Genomic DNA, 14,346 nt, shown 5'->3' with positions numbered 1-14,346 from the left:
AAAATAAGAAAAAATGATTGATGGCTTGGTTTTCATTATTTAGATTTATGTATTTATTTTAAGCTTTTTTATATACATTGTGCTGATTTGGGATTTTTAATTTAATTTATTCCATCACCATTTATCCCCTCTCTGCCCTCTTCCACATCCACACTGCTGCCCACCCCCATCCCCACAATCACCACAATGTTGTTCATGTCCATGATTTCTCTTTTTCTTTTTTTTTGCTCAATCCCTCCTGCTGCAACATCTCTTCCCACCAGAGCTATCTGGAATTTAATGTACAAATTGAACTACCAAGCAAAATAGAGACAGACTCATACATAGAGAGTAGGCAGACAGCTCTCATTTGGGATTTTAAAAAAATACATCATGAAATTTTTTTCTATGATTCTGGTTTATGTATTTGAAGGATGTTAGAACGGAATCATAGTACATGTTTGAGTTTACATTGATTTCTGCTAGTTCACAACAATCTCTAAATATTTCTGTAACTATATTACAGAATATTCACTGCTATATAGTACAGAATACTATGACTTATGATATTTTTTAACTTTAAATTCCTTTAGTACTTTTATTGTAATATTTAATTGCTAGACTTCTTAGAGTTTCCTATAGTTTGATAAAAATTAACACATTGGATTTTGAGAGATATTTTTTGGGAAGCAGGCTATGGTCCTTTAGTTGCCCCAGGATCTATAATTTCAAGTTGTCACAAAAGTGATAGAGAAGCTTTAGATTTATTTACTACTTGATTACATCGTTGATATCTTTTAAGTTAAAAATCTAATTGAGTAGTACCAGAGTATTTTTAATGTATATTAAACTTGTCCTCTCAGTACATTTTGAATATTCTCTCAGTACATTTTGAAAGTAATACTTACCATTTAAGCAGTAATTATTCTCTGCTACTTGCTTCTCTACTTTTATTTAAAACTTTAGTGTGATGCAGTTAAGTGAAAAATACACATTTAACTTTTTTTAGTTTTAGAAAGTCCAGATTAGGAAATTATTTAAAAGAAAACAAGTTTACGCTTTCTTAAAATGTTGCCACTAGCAGATTTAAGAATTCTAGAACATATTTTTAGAACTATTACCTATGTAATATTAGTAGCACAGAACTAAAAGGCTCATGTACATCTATCATTAAATACAGATATGTGTTTATTTAGGTTTTAGTGGAGACAGATTTTTTTTTAAGTTCCAGAAGAGAGATTTTTCTTTTTATTTATTATAAATAAATGTTAAAGTTTCAAATGAAAACAAAAAAATTTTTGACTTAAGAGTTAGTCAACACACATGGTTTGCAGTTGCTATTAAAGAGATAACATAGAACAAGCATGTCAAATTCAAAGGCTAATTTGGGCCAAATAAACAAGGTTTAAGTTTATGTGGGTCGCAAAAAAAAAATAAAAAAATTCAGTTTTCATAGAAATGTAGATTTATTTCGATAGAGACATGCTGAATACAAAGGGCTGAAATAAATGAGTAATCGTTAACATAAAATAATAGAACATTTTAATAAAAATATTTTTTCTTGAACATTAACTTACCAGATACTGAATATCTGCACAAATTAATCAGCATAATGCGAATAAATCTATTTTTCTTGTTCTCTGAAAGTGAAATATTTCCTGTTATGTACACCAAACAAGTCAGTCTAAGACTAATGACATGGCCATTGGCTGCTTAAATATTTGCTGCTGGTATTAGTGGAGAGAAATGGTGCCCCTGTGCATAAGGCTTGTAAGGGAAATGAATGCAACACAATAGTCAGTCACTAGCAAACATTGTAGTTTGTTATTAATAATTACGTATAATAGGATATTGTAAAAGTTATGAAATTTTAAAAATATATTTTATTGATTTTTTCACCGAGAGGAAGAGAGAGGGATAGAGAGTTAGAAACATCGATGAGAGAGAATCATCGACCAGCTGCCTCTTGCACACCCCCTACTGGGGATATGCCTGCAACCAAGGTACATGCCCTTGACCGGAATCGAACCCGGGACCTTTCAGTCCCCAGGCCAACGCTCTATCCACTGAGCCAAACCGGTCCTGGCGTAAAAGTTATGAAATTTTAATTAGAACATTTTTTACATACCGTTATATTGAATGGGCTGCAAAAATATTCATTGGGGGCTGCATGTGGCCTAAGGGCCACGAGTTTGACATGATTGACTTAGAACATCCTTTTAGCTGCTAGAAAGGATACTGCCTCATTCATAAATTGCTTATTAAAGCTAATTCAATCTTGAAAAAAATAAAAAATAAACATGAAAGATATCTTGAGCTATATCTTTTCTGCTTTTGTACGACAGATATATCTTAGAAATGATTTGAGGTTACTCAGGGAAAGTATAACATTTGTCAAGACAAAATCTCTCATGAAATAATTAATGAAACAGAAACTCATCAAGCAGAAGAAGAATGTCCAGCTTCTTAGGTAGTGAAAAATATTTAACTCTGGCATATGAAAATGAAGGAAGAAGTTTAAATTTTGAATTATTAAGAACTATATCAAGAAAAGGAAAAAAAAACACATATAAATATAGAGAAAATTAGGCCTTTGAGGACAATTATTATTCAACAAGAAAAACATTGGGAACATGAAACATATTTAGAAATGTTTTGAGAGATAAGTATAAAGCCTTAAATCTAATATGCCATAAACTTCAATTTATGTAATGCTAAATTACAGAAAATGTACTCTCAAATAATGTTCTGTACCAATTTATTGTCTTCAAGATGGAAATAGCATTTTTATATGATTAAAATGTTATATAAGTTATGCCCTGGCGGGTGTTGCTCAGTGGTTAGAAATGTCAGCCTGGCCACGAAAAGGTCTCGGTTGGTTTTGATTCCTGTTCAAGGAAACATACCTGGTTGCAGGTTCAATCTTAACCTGGCCCTGGTTGGGAGGCATGTGGGAGACAACCAATCAGTATGTCTCTTTCACATTAATGTTTCTCTCTTTCCCCCTCTTTCTCCATCCCTCTCTCCCTTCCACTCTCTCTAAAAAATCAATGGAAAAATATCCTTAGGTGAGGATTAACCAAAAAAAAAAAAAGTTTCTATAATAGAGTTTATTAAGAAAACAAAACTATTTAAAAAAATATTACTTGGTATTTAACCATTTCTAGCCATATCATTCTTAAATTCTTCTACTAAATTTCCTGAGGCTCAGTAGCCCTATATTTCTTCTAGGTAATCCTAGAAATTAAGATATGTTATCTTGATATGAAACCTGTTTCAGGCATTTTATAATGAAAGTTATTTTTGTGACATAGACAAACAGAAACTTTGTAATTAATACAAAGGAATTAGAATGTCATTTTAAGTCTTTTGAATAGACTATGCCAAGAGAGTGGATTTTATTTTTAGATGCTATTTAGAAGTAAAATCCGTTTAATTAAATTGATACTTTCTTGTTTTTTCTTAAGCTATCTTGCCTTAAAAATTAGTAATTTGAATGACTAATAATTAGTTGATGTTTTCAATAGTTTTATGTCTAGAAATCTAAATATATATGTATTCTATTTTTACATTTAAACCTAGTGATAGTTTTAAGGGCTTTTTAAAATGTCATTTCATAAATTAATTACATGTGTTATTTTTCTTTAAATCCTAATGTATATACTTTGTTAACTCACTCAGCAGTCTTCATTTCAGTATGAAATATTTTGTTTTATTGAAATAGTAAAACTCATTATCAACTATTCTCATAAATATCAGTGAATATAAAGCCATATCTTGCCAAATTAGTTGATATGCTAAATTTTATTTATATTAAACTAAGGTAATGCCCTTTTCTATTATGAAATTAATAGATGTTATTTGAAAACTGCAGAAATGAAAATAAATAACATAGTCTAGTTATTCAATACAACTATTAGAATTTTGCTGTATTTCCTTTTAGTTCCTTTCAATGCCTATTTGGGAGATTTTTTTATATTAGATTAAGTGAATTTTTTACTTTTATTTTAAAATGACTAAAAAACAGAATATTATTATAAAATTTTATAAGTAAGGGATTCCACATTTGATTCAGAGCAAATGTTTACATTTCCACCCAGAACAATGAAAAGAAAAATGGGATTTAATGCCCATTGTTCCAGGTTCAACTTAGTACTTTGTTCATAGGATTTATTCTTCCAGGGCCTTTTAAATTACTTACTCAGGTAATCTTCGACTTATCATGTCAAACTTACTGGATGCCTTAGCCACTTACTATGATAGAAGCTCCTTTTTTTCCTCTGCTTTTCTTTCTTTGTGTTTTTCTTCTTCCTATTTGTTTGTAAAAGTTATAAACAAACTTTTTTTTTCCAGCACCTACTCTTTAAGGAATTGTACAAGATTCAGGAAATATGAAAATGATTCAACACTACTTGTCCACAAAACTCTTCTTATCCAGTCAGTCTTATTACATCCCTTTGTAACCCTTCTTTCCATCATTCTTCTGTCCCTTTCTTAGTCATAGTTTGTACTCTGAATGGAACCAGGGCTGGTTTTGTTATTGATAATCTGAGGCAACAACTTGGTTAGAGGTGGAGGGGTAAATATTAGAACCAGTTTTACGGCTGCTTAAGCACCATGGCTTCTCTGTGTTTGAAGTCATAATATTTCTCCTGGGGCCTATTTGTTTTTGGAGGAAATTTTGTCCATAGTTATCTCCTGGCTTCTGTATTGTCAATGTGAGTATAAACTTGGGACTGAGAAGGTCATATAGAAAGCATTATAGGCCCTGACTATTTTTAAAAGTGCATGGAAGCCAGGACCGGTTTGGCTCAATGGATAGAGCGTCGGCTTGGGGGCCAAAGGGACCCGGGTTCGATTCCGGTCAAGGGCATGTACCTTGGTTGCGGGCATATCCCCAGTGTGGGGTGTGCAAGAGGCAGCTGATCGATGACTCTCTCATCGATGTTTCTAACTATCTCTCTCCCTTCCTCTCTGTGCAAAATCAATAAAATATTTTTTTTAAAAAAAGTGCATGGAAAATTTCAACCTTTTTTTTTTTTTTAATTTATCTTTATTGTTGAAAATATTACAAATGTTCCCACTTTCCCCCCATTGAACCCCTTCCCTTCACATCAACCTATTTTAAAACAATATTGTTTTCTACTTATTTGTATGGCATATTTACAGTGCTTCGGATTAAATGTATCTACTTGAAGTCCTAACCACCATTTGAAATATTTTTCTTTGAATCATATTCCACATAGAACATGAATGTTAAACAAACAAAATAAACATTAGAAACACAATTAAAAAAATAAGTTAACACTGTCAGGTCACTCAGTGGTTAGAGCATCAGCCCTCACACCAAAAGGGGCTTTGATTCCTGGTCAAGGGCACATACTTGGGTTGCAGGTTCGATCCCTAGCCCTATTAGGGTGCATGTGGGAGGCAACTGTATCTCTCTGACATTAGTGTTTCTCTTTCTTCCATTCCCTCCCATTTCTCCCTCCCTCTCTTCTTTCCTCTTTCTCTTTCCTCCTCTCCTCCCTCTTTTCCTTTCCTCCCTCCCTCTCTCTCCCTTTCTTCCTTCCCTCCCTTTTACTCTCTCTAAAAATCTGTGGGAAAAATACCCTCAGGTGAAGATTAACAAAAATAATAATAATAAATAAAAATACATTAGATTGCTTATCAGTAAAGCCCAGATTGTAAAATTTTATGCATTAAGAGCTTTAATAATTTTATCACACAAACAAAATATGCTCTAAAAATTTATACTTCTGGGAAAAATTGTTTAGAGTAAAGTTAATTTCCAATAAAAATTGAATCACTGATTTTTTAAATTATTTTCTCAGTCAGATGTCCTGAGAAAGATATCCAAAAGAATATTTTACATGTGCCTTCAGGTTTTCTTTAAGGCCCACATTGTTTGCTTGTTTCTTTTCTGCTACCCCCATTTATTTATTTATTTATTTATTTATTTGTTTATTTATTTGTTTATTTTGCTTTGCAAGTCTGATTAGGAAGTAATGGTAGTTAATCTCATAGCTTTATGTAATACCCACATGTATATGTAACTTAAAAAATTTATTTAGACTGAAGTGCAATGTGAAAGGTTATAAGTGACATTAGCTATATTCTTTCCTGTTATTCTTAGTTTATTGCATTCAGTCTTCCTTCTTCCTACCACATATATGCATTCTTTGTCTCACCCTGTCCAAACTTTTATTTTGCATCATTAATTAAATTTTATTATGAAATTTTAAAATATACTTTGTTATGGAATGTTTCTTCCCCGAGGCTTTATTTATTTTATCACTAAGATAGTCGTTTTTAATGTTACTGCCTATTCTGTTTCCTCCTTTATCTTACATGACTTTTGTAAAAACAACACTTTTTGATGCTTTTTCCATGTTGTGCTTTGACTTCTCAGAACACTGGAAAACCAAAAAGGAACTGGAGTAAAGAAAAGCCCTATGTTGAGTGGACAGTATCCTGTTAAAAGTGAGGGAAAGGAGCTGAAGATACTTGTACAACCTGAGACCCAACATAGAGCTCGGTACCTGACGGAAGGTAGCCGTGGCTCAGTCAAGGACAGAACACAGCAAGGCTTTCCTACAGTAAAGGTACTTTTTTTATTTAGCAATATATGGAAAATTTTCTCCAGTGTCATTTATTTGTTATTTTGTTTTTAACCAGCAAAAGCTGCCTGAAATAGAAGGATAGGCTTGCTAACTATATATAATAGAATTAAAGTAAAAGTCTGACTGAACCCTAAGATAAATATTGTTACTCTGATGTCATTTGAATTTTAGTTTAAATTGAAGGAAATGATAATGTGTTCTGATAAGAAAAATATCTGGGAATCATGAATCATCTTCCTCTTATTTTTTATATTAGTAACAGCAATAATTAATTCTTCTATAACTTTACATTTAAGAAGAAATTTTAAAATGAATTCAAATAAATATTTTAGAAATTATTATGAACTTAAAAAATAAAGTTTTTGAAATGGCTAATGTAATCAGGACTATTCAACTCAGTAAAGGATCAGTTGATAGGTAACATAAGTCTTCAGTTTAGGAACTAGGTTATCAACTGAGTCTTCATCTTTTCAGAACTTAGACTAAAGAAAAAAGAGGGCTCAAATTTTAGCACCTAGGCTACCTTGTTACATAGAATATTTCTCTTTGAAGACAAACCATAAAAATTGGGTAGAGGATGTTTAACAAGTGTTCTAACCCCTTGAAAAATACCAAACAGGTTGGAATATTGCCTAGTCACATGGTAGATTCTTGATAAATACAGTTTGTATAAATGTGTTAATTGAACAATATTTAGTTAGACTGCCTTTCGTTTTATACTTGAATGAAATAATGGTAGAAACTTGGGATCAGGAAACTTGTGGTCAGTTAATAGTCATATGTACAATATCATTTCTGCCCCTCTACTACTCACTACATCAACTATGTCAAACACAAGCAAGGCTTAAATTTATGTGGGCTGCAAGAAAACAAAAACTTCAATTTTCATAGAAATGTAGGTTTATTTCAATAGAGACATGCTGAATACAAAGGACTGAAGTAAATGAGTAATCGTTAACATAAAATAATAGAAAATTTTAATAAAAATTAATATTTTTTCTTGAACATTAACTTACCAGACACTGAATACCTGCACAAATTAATAAACGTAAGACAAATAAACCTTTTTTTTGTTTTTTGTTCTCTGAAAGCAGAATATTTCCTGTTGCACACACCAAACAAGTCAGTCCAAGACTAATGACATGGCCATTGGCTGCTAAAATATTCGCTGCTTTTAGTGAGAGAAATTGTGCGTCTGTGCATAAGACATGTAAGGGAAATAAATGCAACACGATTATAGTAATCAGTCATTAGTGAACATTGTAGTTTGTTATTAATAATTATGTATAACAGGATATTGTAAAAATTAAGTTACAAAATTTTTACTAAAACGTTTTTTACATACTGTTATATTGGCTGGGCAGCAAAAATATTCGTTGTGGGCTGTGAGTTTGACATGCTTCCACTACATCAACCAATCCTCAGTCCCCTAAACTCAAAACCAGTAACAAGAAAGTGAGAAATTTAAACTTACAATTTTCTGCAGAAACTTAGTCAACTCTCCTCTACGAAAATATTTTACCTCTCTTTTTCTTGAGGATTTAAATTATGTCTTTATTGTAACCCAGTTATAAATATAAGACTTGGTACTAACTGCTTGATTTTACAGTTAGGTTATTTGAAAGGCTAATTAGTGTTTATGCTCCATGTTATCTTACTCCAGCTGGAAGGCCATAATGAGCCAGTAGTGTTGCAAGTGTTTGTGGGTAACGACTCTGGTCGAGTGAAACCACATGGATTTTATCAGGCCTGCAGGGTAACTGGGCGAAATACAACTCCCTGCAAAGAAGTGGACATTGAAGGCACTACTGTTATAGAAGTTGGCCTTGATCCAAACAACAACATGACACTAGCGTAAGTACTTAGTAAAAAAACTTTCATTCTCTCAATATTTGGTAAGCAAGAACATTTTTTAGTTTCTTGAAGATTTTGAGTATTTTATTAAAATGTTTGTAAAAACAGATTATTAAAGAATGCTAATGGATTAAAATCAACTCTTACTCTTTGCTAGAGAATTCCTGTCGTGAAAGGCAGGGAAATAAAAACCAGGTGGAATGCTGGCTTTTTGGAAAATAATATACTTATTTGTTGGTATTAACAATATTAACATTAAAAGTAAAAATTACAATTTGGTTTGCTTTCCCAAGTTCTGTTTTCTTAATATTTGTTTTAGAAACTATTTAACAGAGACTATTCATGATTCCTTGACCCATCTTTTAATTAGTTAATTAATTTTTAATTGATTTTTAAAGAGAGGATGGGGAGGGGGGCGAAACATCAATGTGAGAATGTAACATCAGTTAGCTGCCTCCTGAAGGCCCGCTTTTGGAGATTGAGCTCACAACACTGCAGGTGCCCTTGACTGGGAATCAACCCAGCTGCCTCCTGGGATGGGGCCCACAACCCAGTATGTGCCCTTACCTGGAATTGAACTGTGACCACATGGCTCATAGGTTGATGCTCAGCCCCTAAGCTACGCCAGCTGGGCTGGCTTTGCTTCATTTTGAAAGCCATTTAGTAAGAAGTTAATTGGAAAAGAAATGTTTGGAAAATATTCAGTAAAGCCTGGTTGGTGTGGTTTAGAGGTGAAGTGTCTACCCATGAACCAAGAAGTCACTAGATCTATTCCCTGTCGGGCAGACTTATGGCCTGGTTTTGGGCTCTCAGTCCTCAATCACGGGTGTGCAGGAGGCAGTGTTTGATGATGTTTCTCTCTCATTATGTTTCTGTCTCTCTATCCCTGTCACTTCCTTTCTCTCTAAAAGTCAATAACATTTTTTAAAAGAAAGGTTAAAAAAATATATTCAGTAATTATTTTTAATATTTTAAAAATTATAAATATAAAAGTATATTGTGGAAGAAAGGAAGGGAATAATCTATATATATAAAAACCTAATATGTAAATTGTCCCCTCGGGAGTTTGATTGGGAGAGCAGCAGTTTGATCACTCACTATGACCTGCGCTGGCCACTGGGGGGTGGCACAAAACGAAGGAAGGCCCCAGCCAGCAATCAGAAGGCTGCAGTCGGCCCTGATTACCGGCCAGGCATAGGGAGGGACCCTACCTATGTACGAATTCGTGCACCGGGCCTCTAGTTGATTATAAAAGGAAGGAATATGTAAATTGGCATGACTCAATGGATATAGTATTAACCTGCAGACTGAAGGGTCCTAGTTCAATTCCATTCAAAGGCATATGTTCGGGTTGTGGGCTCAATCCACAGTAAGGGGCCTGCAGGATTTTCTCTCATTATTGATGTTTCTCTCTCTCCCTTCTTATCTGTAATCAATAAAAATATATTTAAAAATAGTATCTAAACATTATAAGTTGAAAATACAGAATAATTGAAAATAATCAATTAAAAAATAATCATAAAAAGCTAAAACCATACCTCTCAAAAAGCCAACTTCCCAGAAATAACTATAGCCTAATGCTCTATGTACTGAACCAAATAGGCTAGTGCTAACCTCTATTTTGATATTCATCTTTTCATCCTTTCTTTCTGATAAAATTGAAATAATATTGTACCCACTGTTTTATAACCTACTTTTTACTTAGCATTTTCCCATAACATTAAATATTATCCTATACTAGAGAGCCAATGCATGAAGATTGGTGCAAGAATAGGCCTTCCTTCCCCTGGCTGCCAGCACCAGCTTCCCTCTGGCACGTGGGACCCCGGCCTTTGCTCTGGCCGCCACCTTCCGCCTTTGCTCTGGCTGGAGCCATCTTCTGCCTTCACTCTGGCCCTGCCATCCCCCCTCATAGCAGGCGTCCCGCCCCACCCCAGCCACTTTGTGCCTGCACGTGTGCGTGCCCAGAGGCCTGGAACAGCTGGGGTGGGGCACAATGCCTGTGTCATTGCCATGGCAACGGCATAAGTATCCCAGTTTGGCCGCCGCCATATTTGTCATGTCAATTTACATATTTCCTCCTTATTGGCTGTGGGCGCGCCATCTTTTTTGTGGAATGATGGTCAATTTGCGTATTCATTCTTTATTAGGTAGAATCATGTTTTTATGTCTACTTAGTGTCCTGTTCTTGTTGGGATAATTACTAATATTATAAAAAGTAAAATCCGTCCTAACCTGTTTGGCTTAGAGGACAGAGTGTCAGCCTGTGGACTGAAGGGTCCCAGGCTCGATTGCAGGCATATCCCCAGTAGGGGGCGTGCAACTGATCGATATTTCTCTCTCATTGATGTTTCTAACTCTCCCTTTCCTTTTCTCTGAAAAAAATCAATAAAATATACACTGAGTGCCAGATTATTATGGTCTCTGAACATATAATAATTTGGCCACTCAGTGTGTGTGTGTGTGTGTGTGTGTGTGTGTGTGTGTGTGTGTATGTTCATACATACATATATATGAGGTCTGGTGCATGAATTCGTGCATGGGTGGGGTGCATGGCCAGCCTGGCCAGGGGGAGGGGACATGGGTGGTTGGCTGGCCTACCTCCTGGTCGAGGAGACAATTTGCATATTAGCCTTTTATTATATAGGATATACACTGAGTGGCCAGATTATTATGCGTTCAGAGATGTACTTAAAAAAAAATACTAATAAACAGTAAATCCCATTTCCTCTATATCTGAATTAGCTGCCAAAAGACAGAGGCTAAATTTATTTATTTAAAAAATAACACAGCAAAAGTACTCTTTGTAAATCATTCCTTATGTTCAGATTTTGAAATAGTAATTTTACTTTTTTGTTGTCTTTTTCATTACAAATAAAAAGCTGACAAGATTAGGAATTAGAAATAGTCATGATTGCCGAAACCAGTTTGGCTCAGTGGATAGAGCGTTGGCCTGAGGACTGAAAGGTCCCGGGTTTGATTCCGGTCAAGGGCATGTACCTTGGTTGCGGGCATATCCCCAGTAGGGGGTGTGCAAGAGGCAGCTGATTGATGACTCTCTCCCATCGATGTTTCTAACTCTCTATCCCTCTCTTTTCCTCTCTGTAAAAAAATTAATAAAAATATATTTTTAAAAAAGAAGAAATAGTCATGATTTACCCTTCTACATCTTTTGAAATTAGAATCTTATAATTATATTACACATTCAAAAATTAATAAGAAAGCAACTTAAAAAAAAAGAAACTTGTTATATTAAAAATACTGTATCATATGAGCAACTGAAAATATCAGTTAATATACTTTTTTTCTGTTTTTAGGGTGGACTGCGTAGGGATATTGAAATTGAGAAATGCTGATGTTGAAGCCAGAATAGGAATTCCTGGTTCCAAGAAAAAAAGTACTCGTGCCAGATTGGTTTTTCGAGTTAATATCACAAGGAAAGATGGCTCCACTTTGACACTGCAGACACCCTCTTCTCCGATTTTATGTAGTAAGTAAGAAAGTAGGAGATATTGCCAGTGTACGCAGGGTGGGCAGACATGGGGTGGTGGGAGGGGGAAAGAAAGAAAGTAGAAGATATGAAATATATGGAAGTTTTCATTTTCTATAATCTTTTAGACAGTCTAAATTTCAGATGCTTCACATACTCAAAACTTTTGGTCATGCAAAATTTGAAGCATTAAAACCTATATTCAAATCTTCTAGATAGACTAAAGATGGATAATTTTGAATAAAATTCAAAGGATGTGTAGCATTTTGTAGTTTTCCATTATCGTCCTATACTGATTTAAGATACAATTTAAGTAGATTACCAGAAGTAAATTGGAAAGCCAAAAGATTTTCTCAGCATCTTCATTGTGTGATAAATTGCTATGACCTGTGTTTTGTGTTGTGAACCGAAGAAATAGTAGGTAAAAGATATATGTTCATTGCAGCATTATTTCCAATAGTCAGGAAATGGAATCAGCTCGTGTATCCATCAACAGATAAATGGATAAAAAAGATGTATTTATACATACAATTGAATATTACTCAGTTATAACAAAAAAGAAATCTTGACATTTGTAATGACATGAATGGGCCCAGAGGGCATTCATTATGCTGAGTGAAATAAGTCAGACAGATAAACCAATATTGTATGATTTTACTTATATGTGGAATCGAACAAAAACAGAAACAAATGAACAAACAAAACAGAAACAGAGGCCTAGATACAGAGAATAACTGTTGGTTGCCAAAAGGGGAGAGGAGTATGGGTGAAAAGATAAAGGAATAAGAGATACAAGCTTCCAATTATAAAATAAACTAGAGGCCCAGTGCACGGTTTCGTAAACTGGTGGGGTCCCTCGGCCTGGCCCGAGAGGATTGGGCTGAAACCAGCTCTCTGACATCCCCTGAAGTCGAGGGGTCCCAAATTGCAAAAAGGCGCAGGCCAGGCCAGGGGACCCCACCAGTACATAAGCACTGGGCCTCTTACATCCCCCGATGGGTCTGGGGTGCAGGTAAACCAGATATGGGGCCGATAGTGCCCCAGCAGCGATCTAACACACTGCCAATTCCACGCGGAATCGGGCTCCCTCTACTGATCGAAGTGTCTGCCCCCGATGGTCACTGTGTGTCATAGCTACTGGGCAAATGGTCTGACGGTCTCTTAGGCTTTTATATATATTGATAAGTCACAGGTATGTAATATATAGCACAGGGAATATATCTAATAATATCATAACTTTGTTCAGTGACTTGTGGTAGTGGTCATGTCGTAAGGTATATAAATATCAAATCACTATATTACCCTGTTTCCCTGAAAATAAGACAGTCTCTTATATTAATTTTTGCTCCCAAAGATGCGTTAGGTCTTATTTTCAGGAGATGTCTTATTTTTCCATGAAGAAGAATACGGAATACATTTATTGTTAAATGAAAATAAAGGAAATTTATTATTATACCTGTATACGGTACGATAGTACGGTAGTTATCAACACAAACCAGACAAACTGTGAATCCTACAGTATCAAGAATTTACTCATTTATTCAATAACAATCATGTCATCATCTTCTGGAACATCATCATAACAATCTAATTTCTGGATTTCCTGGTGAATTTCTTATGACTCCATTTCTTTCAGTATCAGTGGACTAAATCTCTCATGTTTAACCTGGGGGGGAAGGGGAGGCCTTATTTTCGGGGGGATGCCTTATATTTCACTCAGAAGGAAACCTGTAAGTAGGTCTTATTTTTGGAGGATGTCTTATTTTCGGGGAAACACGGTATATACTTGAGAATAATATAATAATTTATGTCAATTATACTTAAAGAAAAGAAACAGTAAGGTAAGCAGAACTTTATAAATATGCAGTGGTTGGAGTTCTGATTACAAATTAGAGTATTACAGTACAGCATTGGGAAATGAGAAATGAAATTCTTATTTTGCTAACCTTGGCATAAAATCTTGACATTTGTAATGACATGAATGGTCCCAGAGGGCATTCATTATGCTGAGTGAAATAAGTCAGACAGATAAATGATGTGTGTGTTTAAGTTCAGTAATGCTGTTGAATGCACCTTGTCATATATTCTGGTTTCCCCCTAATGAGTATTATTACAGGTAATAAATAAAAACTTTTTTCCTTTATACACACTCAAGAAGATTTTCTCACGTGTAATTTTCTTTGTAATTTTTTCTTTGTAATTTATTACTGAATTCAAAAGAATGGAAGAGACCCATTCCATTCAGTTAAATTTCCTATTGGGATGTTATGAATATTTTGACCTTGCTTCCCGTTAGGACAGTAACAGAGCCTTTGTTATTTAATTGTAGCCTAGTTTTGTCAAATTATATATCCTTTTCAAGTCTTGTATTTTCTTTTAATTCATCTCAGAAGTTATTAT

General features: G+C 34.5%; 1 protein-coding gene across 13 annotated transcripts in view; it reads left to right on the top strand.

Annotated features, from left to right (window-relative positions):
• The window catches only part of NFAT5 (nuclear factor of activated T cells 5), a 101,390-nt gene that overhangs the window by 54,811 nt on the left and 32,233 nt on the right, over window positions 1–14,346 (top strand). For 12 of the 13 annotated variants that reach the window (XM_036441328.2, XM_036441327.2, XM_036441326.2 and 9 more), the window contains 3 exons: window positions 6,392–6,584; window positions 8,266–8,456; window positions 11,774–11,946. In XM_036441328.2, coding sequence (XP_036297221.1) covers window positions 6,392–6,584; window positions 8,266–8,456; window positions 11,774–11,946 — 557 coding nt within the window. Of the gene's footprint in view, window positions 1–4,009; window positions 4,417–6,391; window positions 6,585–8,265; window positions 8,457–11,773; window positions 11,947–14,346 lie in introns of those variants that run through there. The other variant, XM_045582739.1, reaches the window with a different exon arrangement.

The sequence above is a fragment of the Pipistrellus kuhlii genome, unplaced genomic scaffold (assembly GCF_014108245.1).
Source record: "Pipistrellus kuhlii isolate mPipKuh1 unplaced genomic scaffold, mPipKuh1.p scaffold_m20_p_17, whole genome shotgun sequence".
Lineage (NCBI taxonomy): Eukaryota > Metazoa > Chordata > Mammalia > Chiroptera > Vespertilionidae > Pipistrellus > Pipistrellus kuhlii.
Note: the sequence above shows the minus strand (reverse complement) of the source record. Positions and strands in the feature narration are given on the sequence as shown.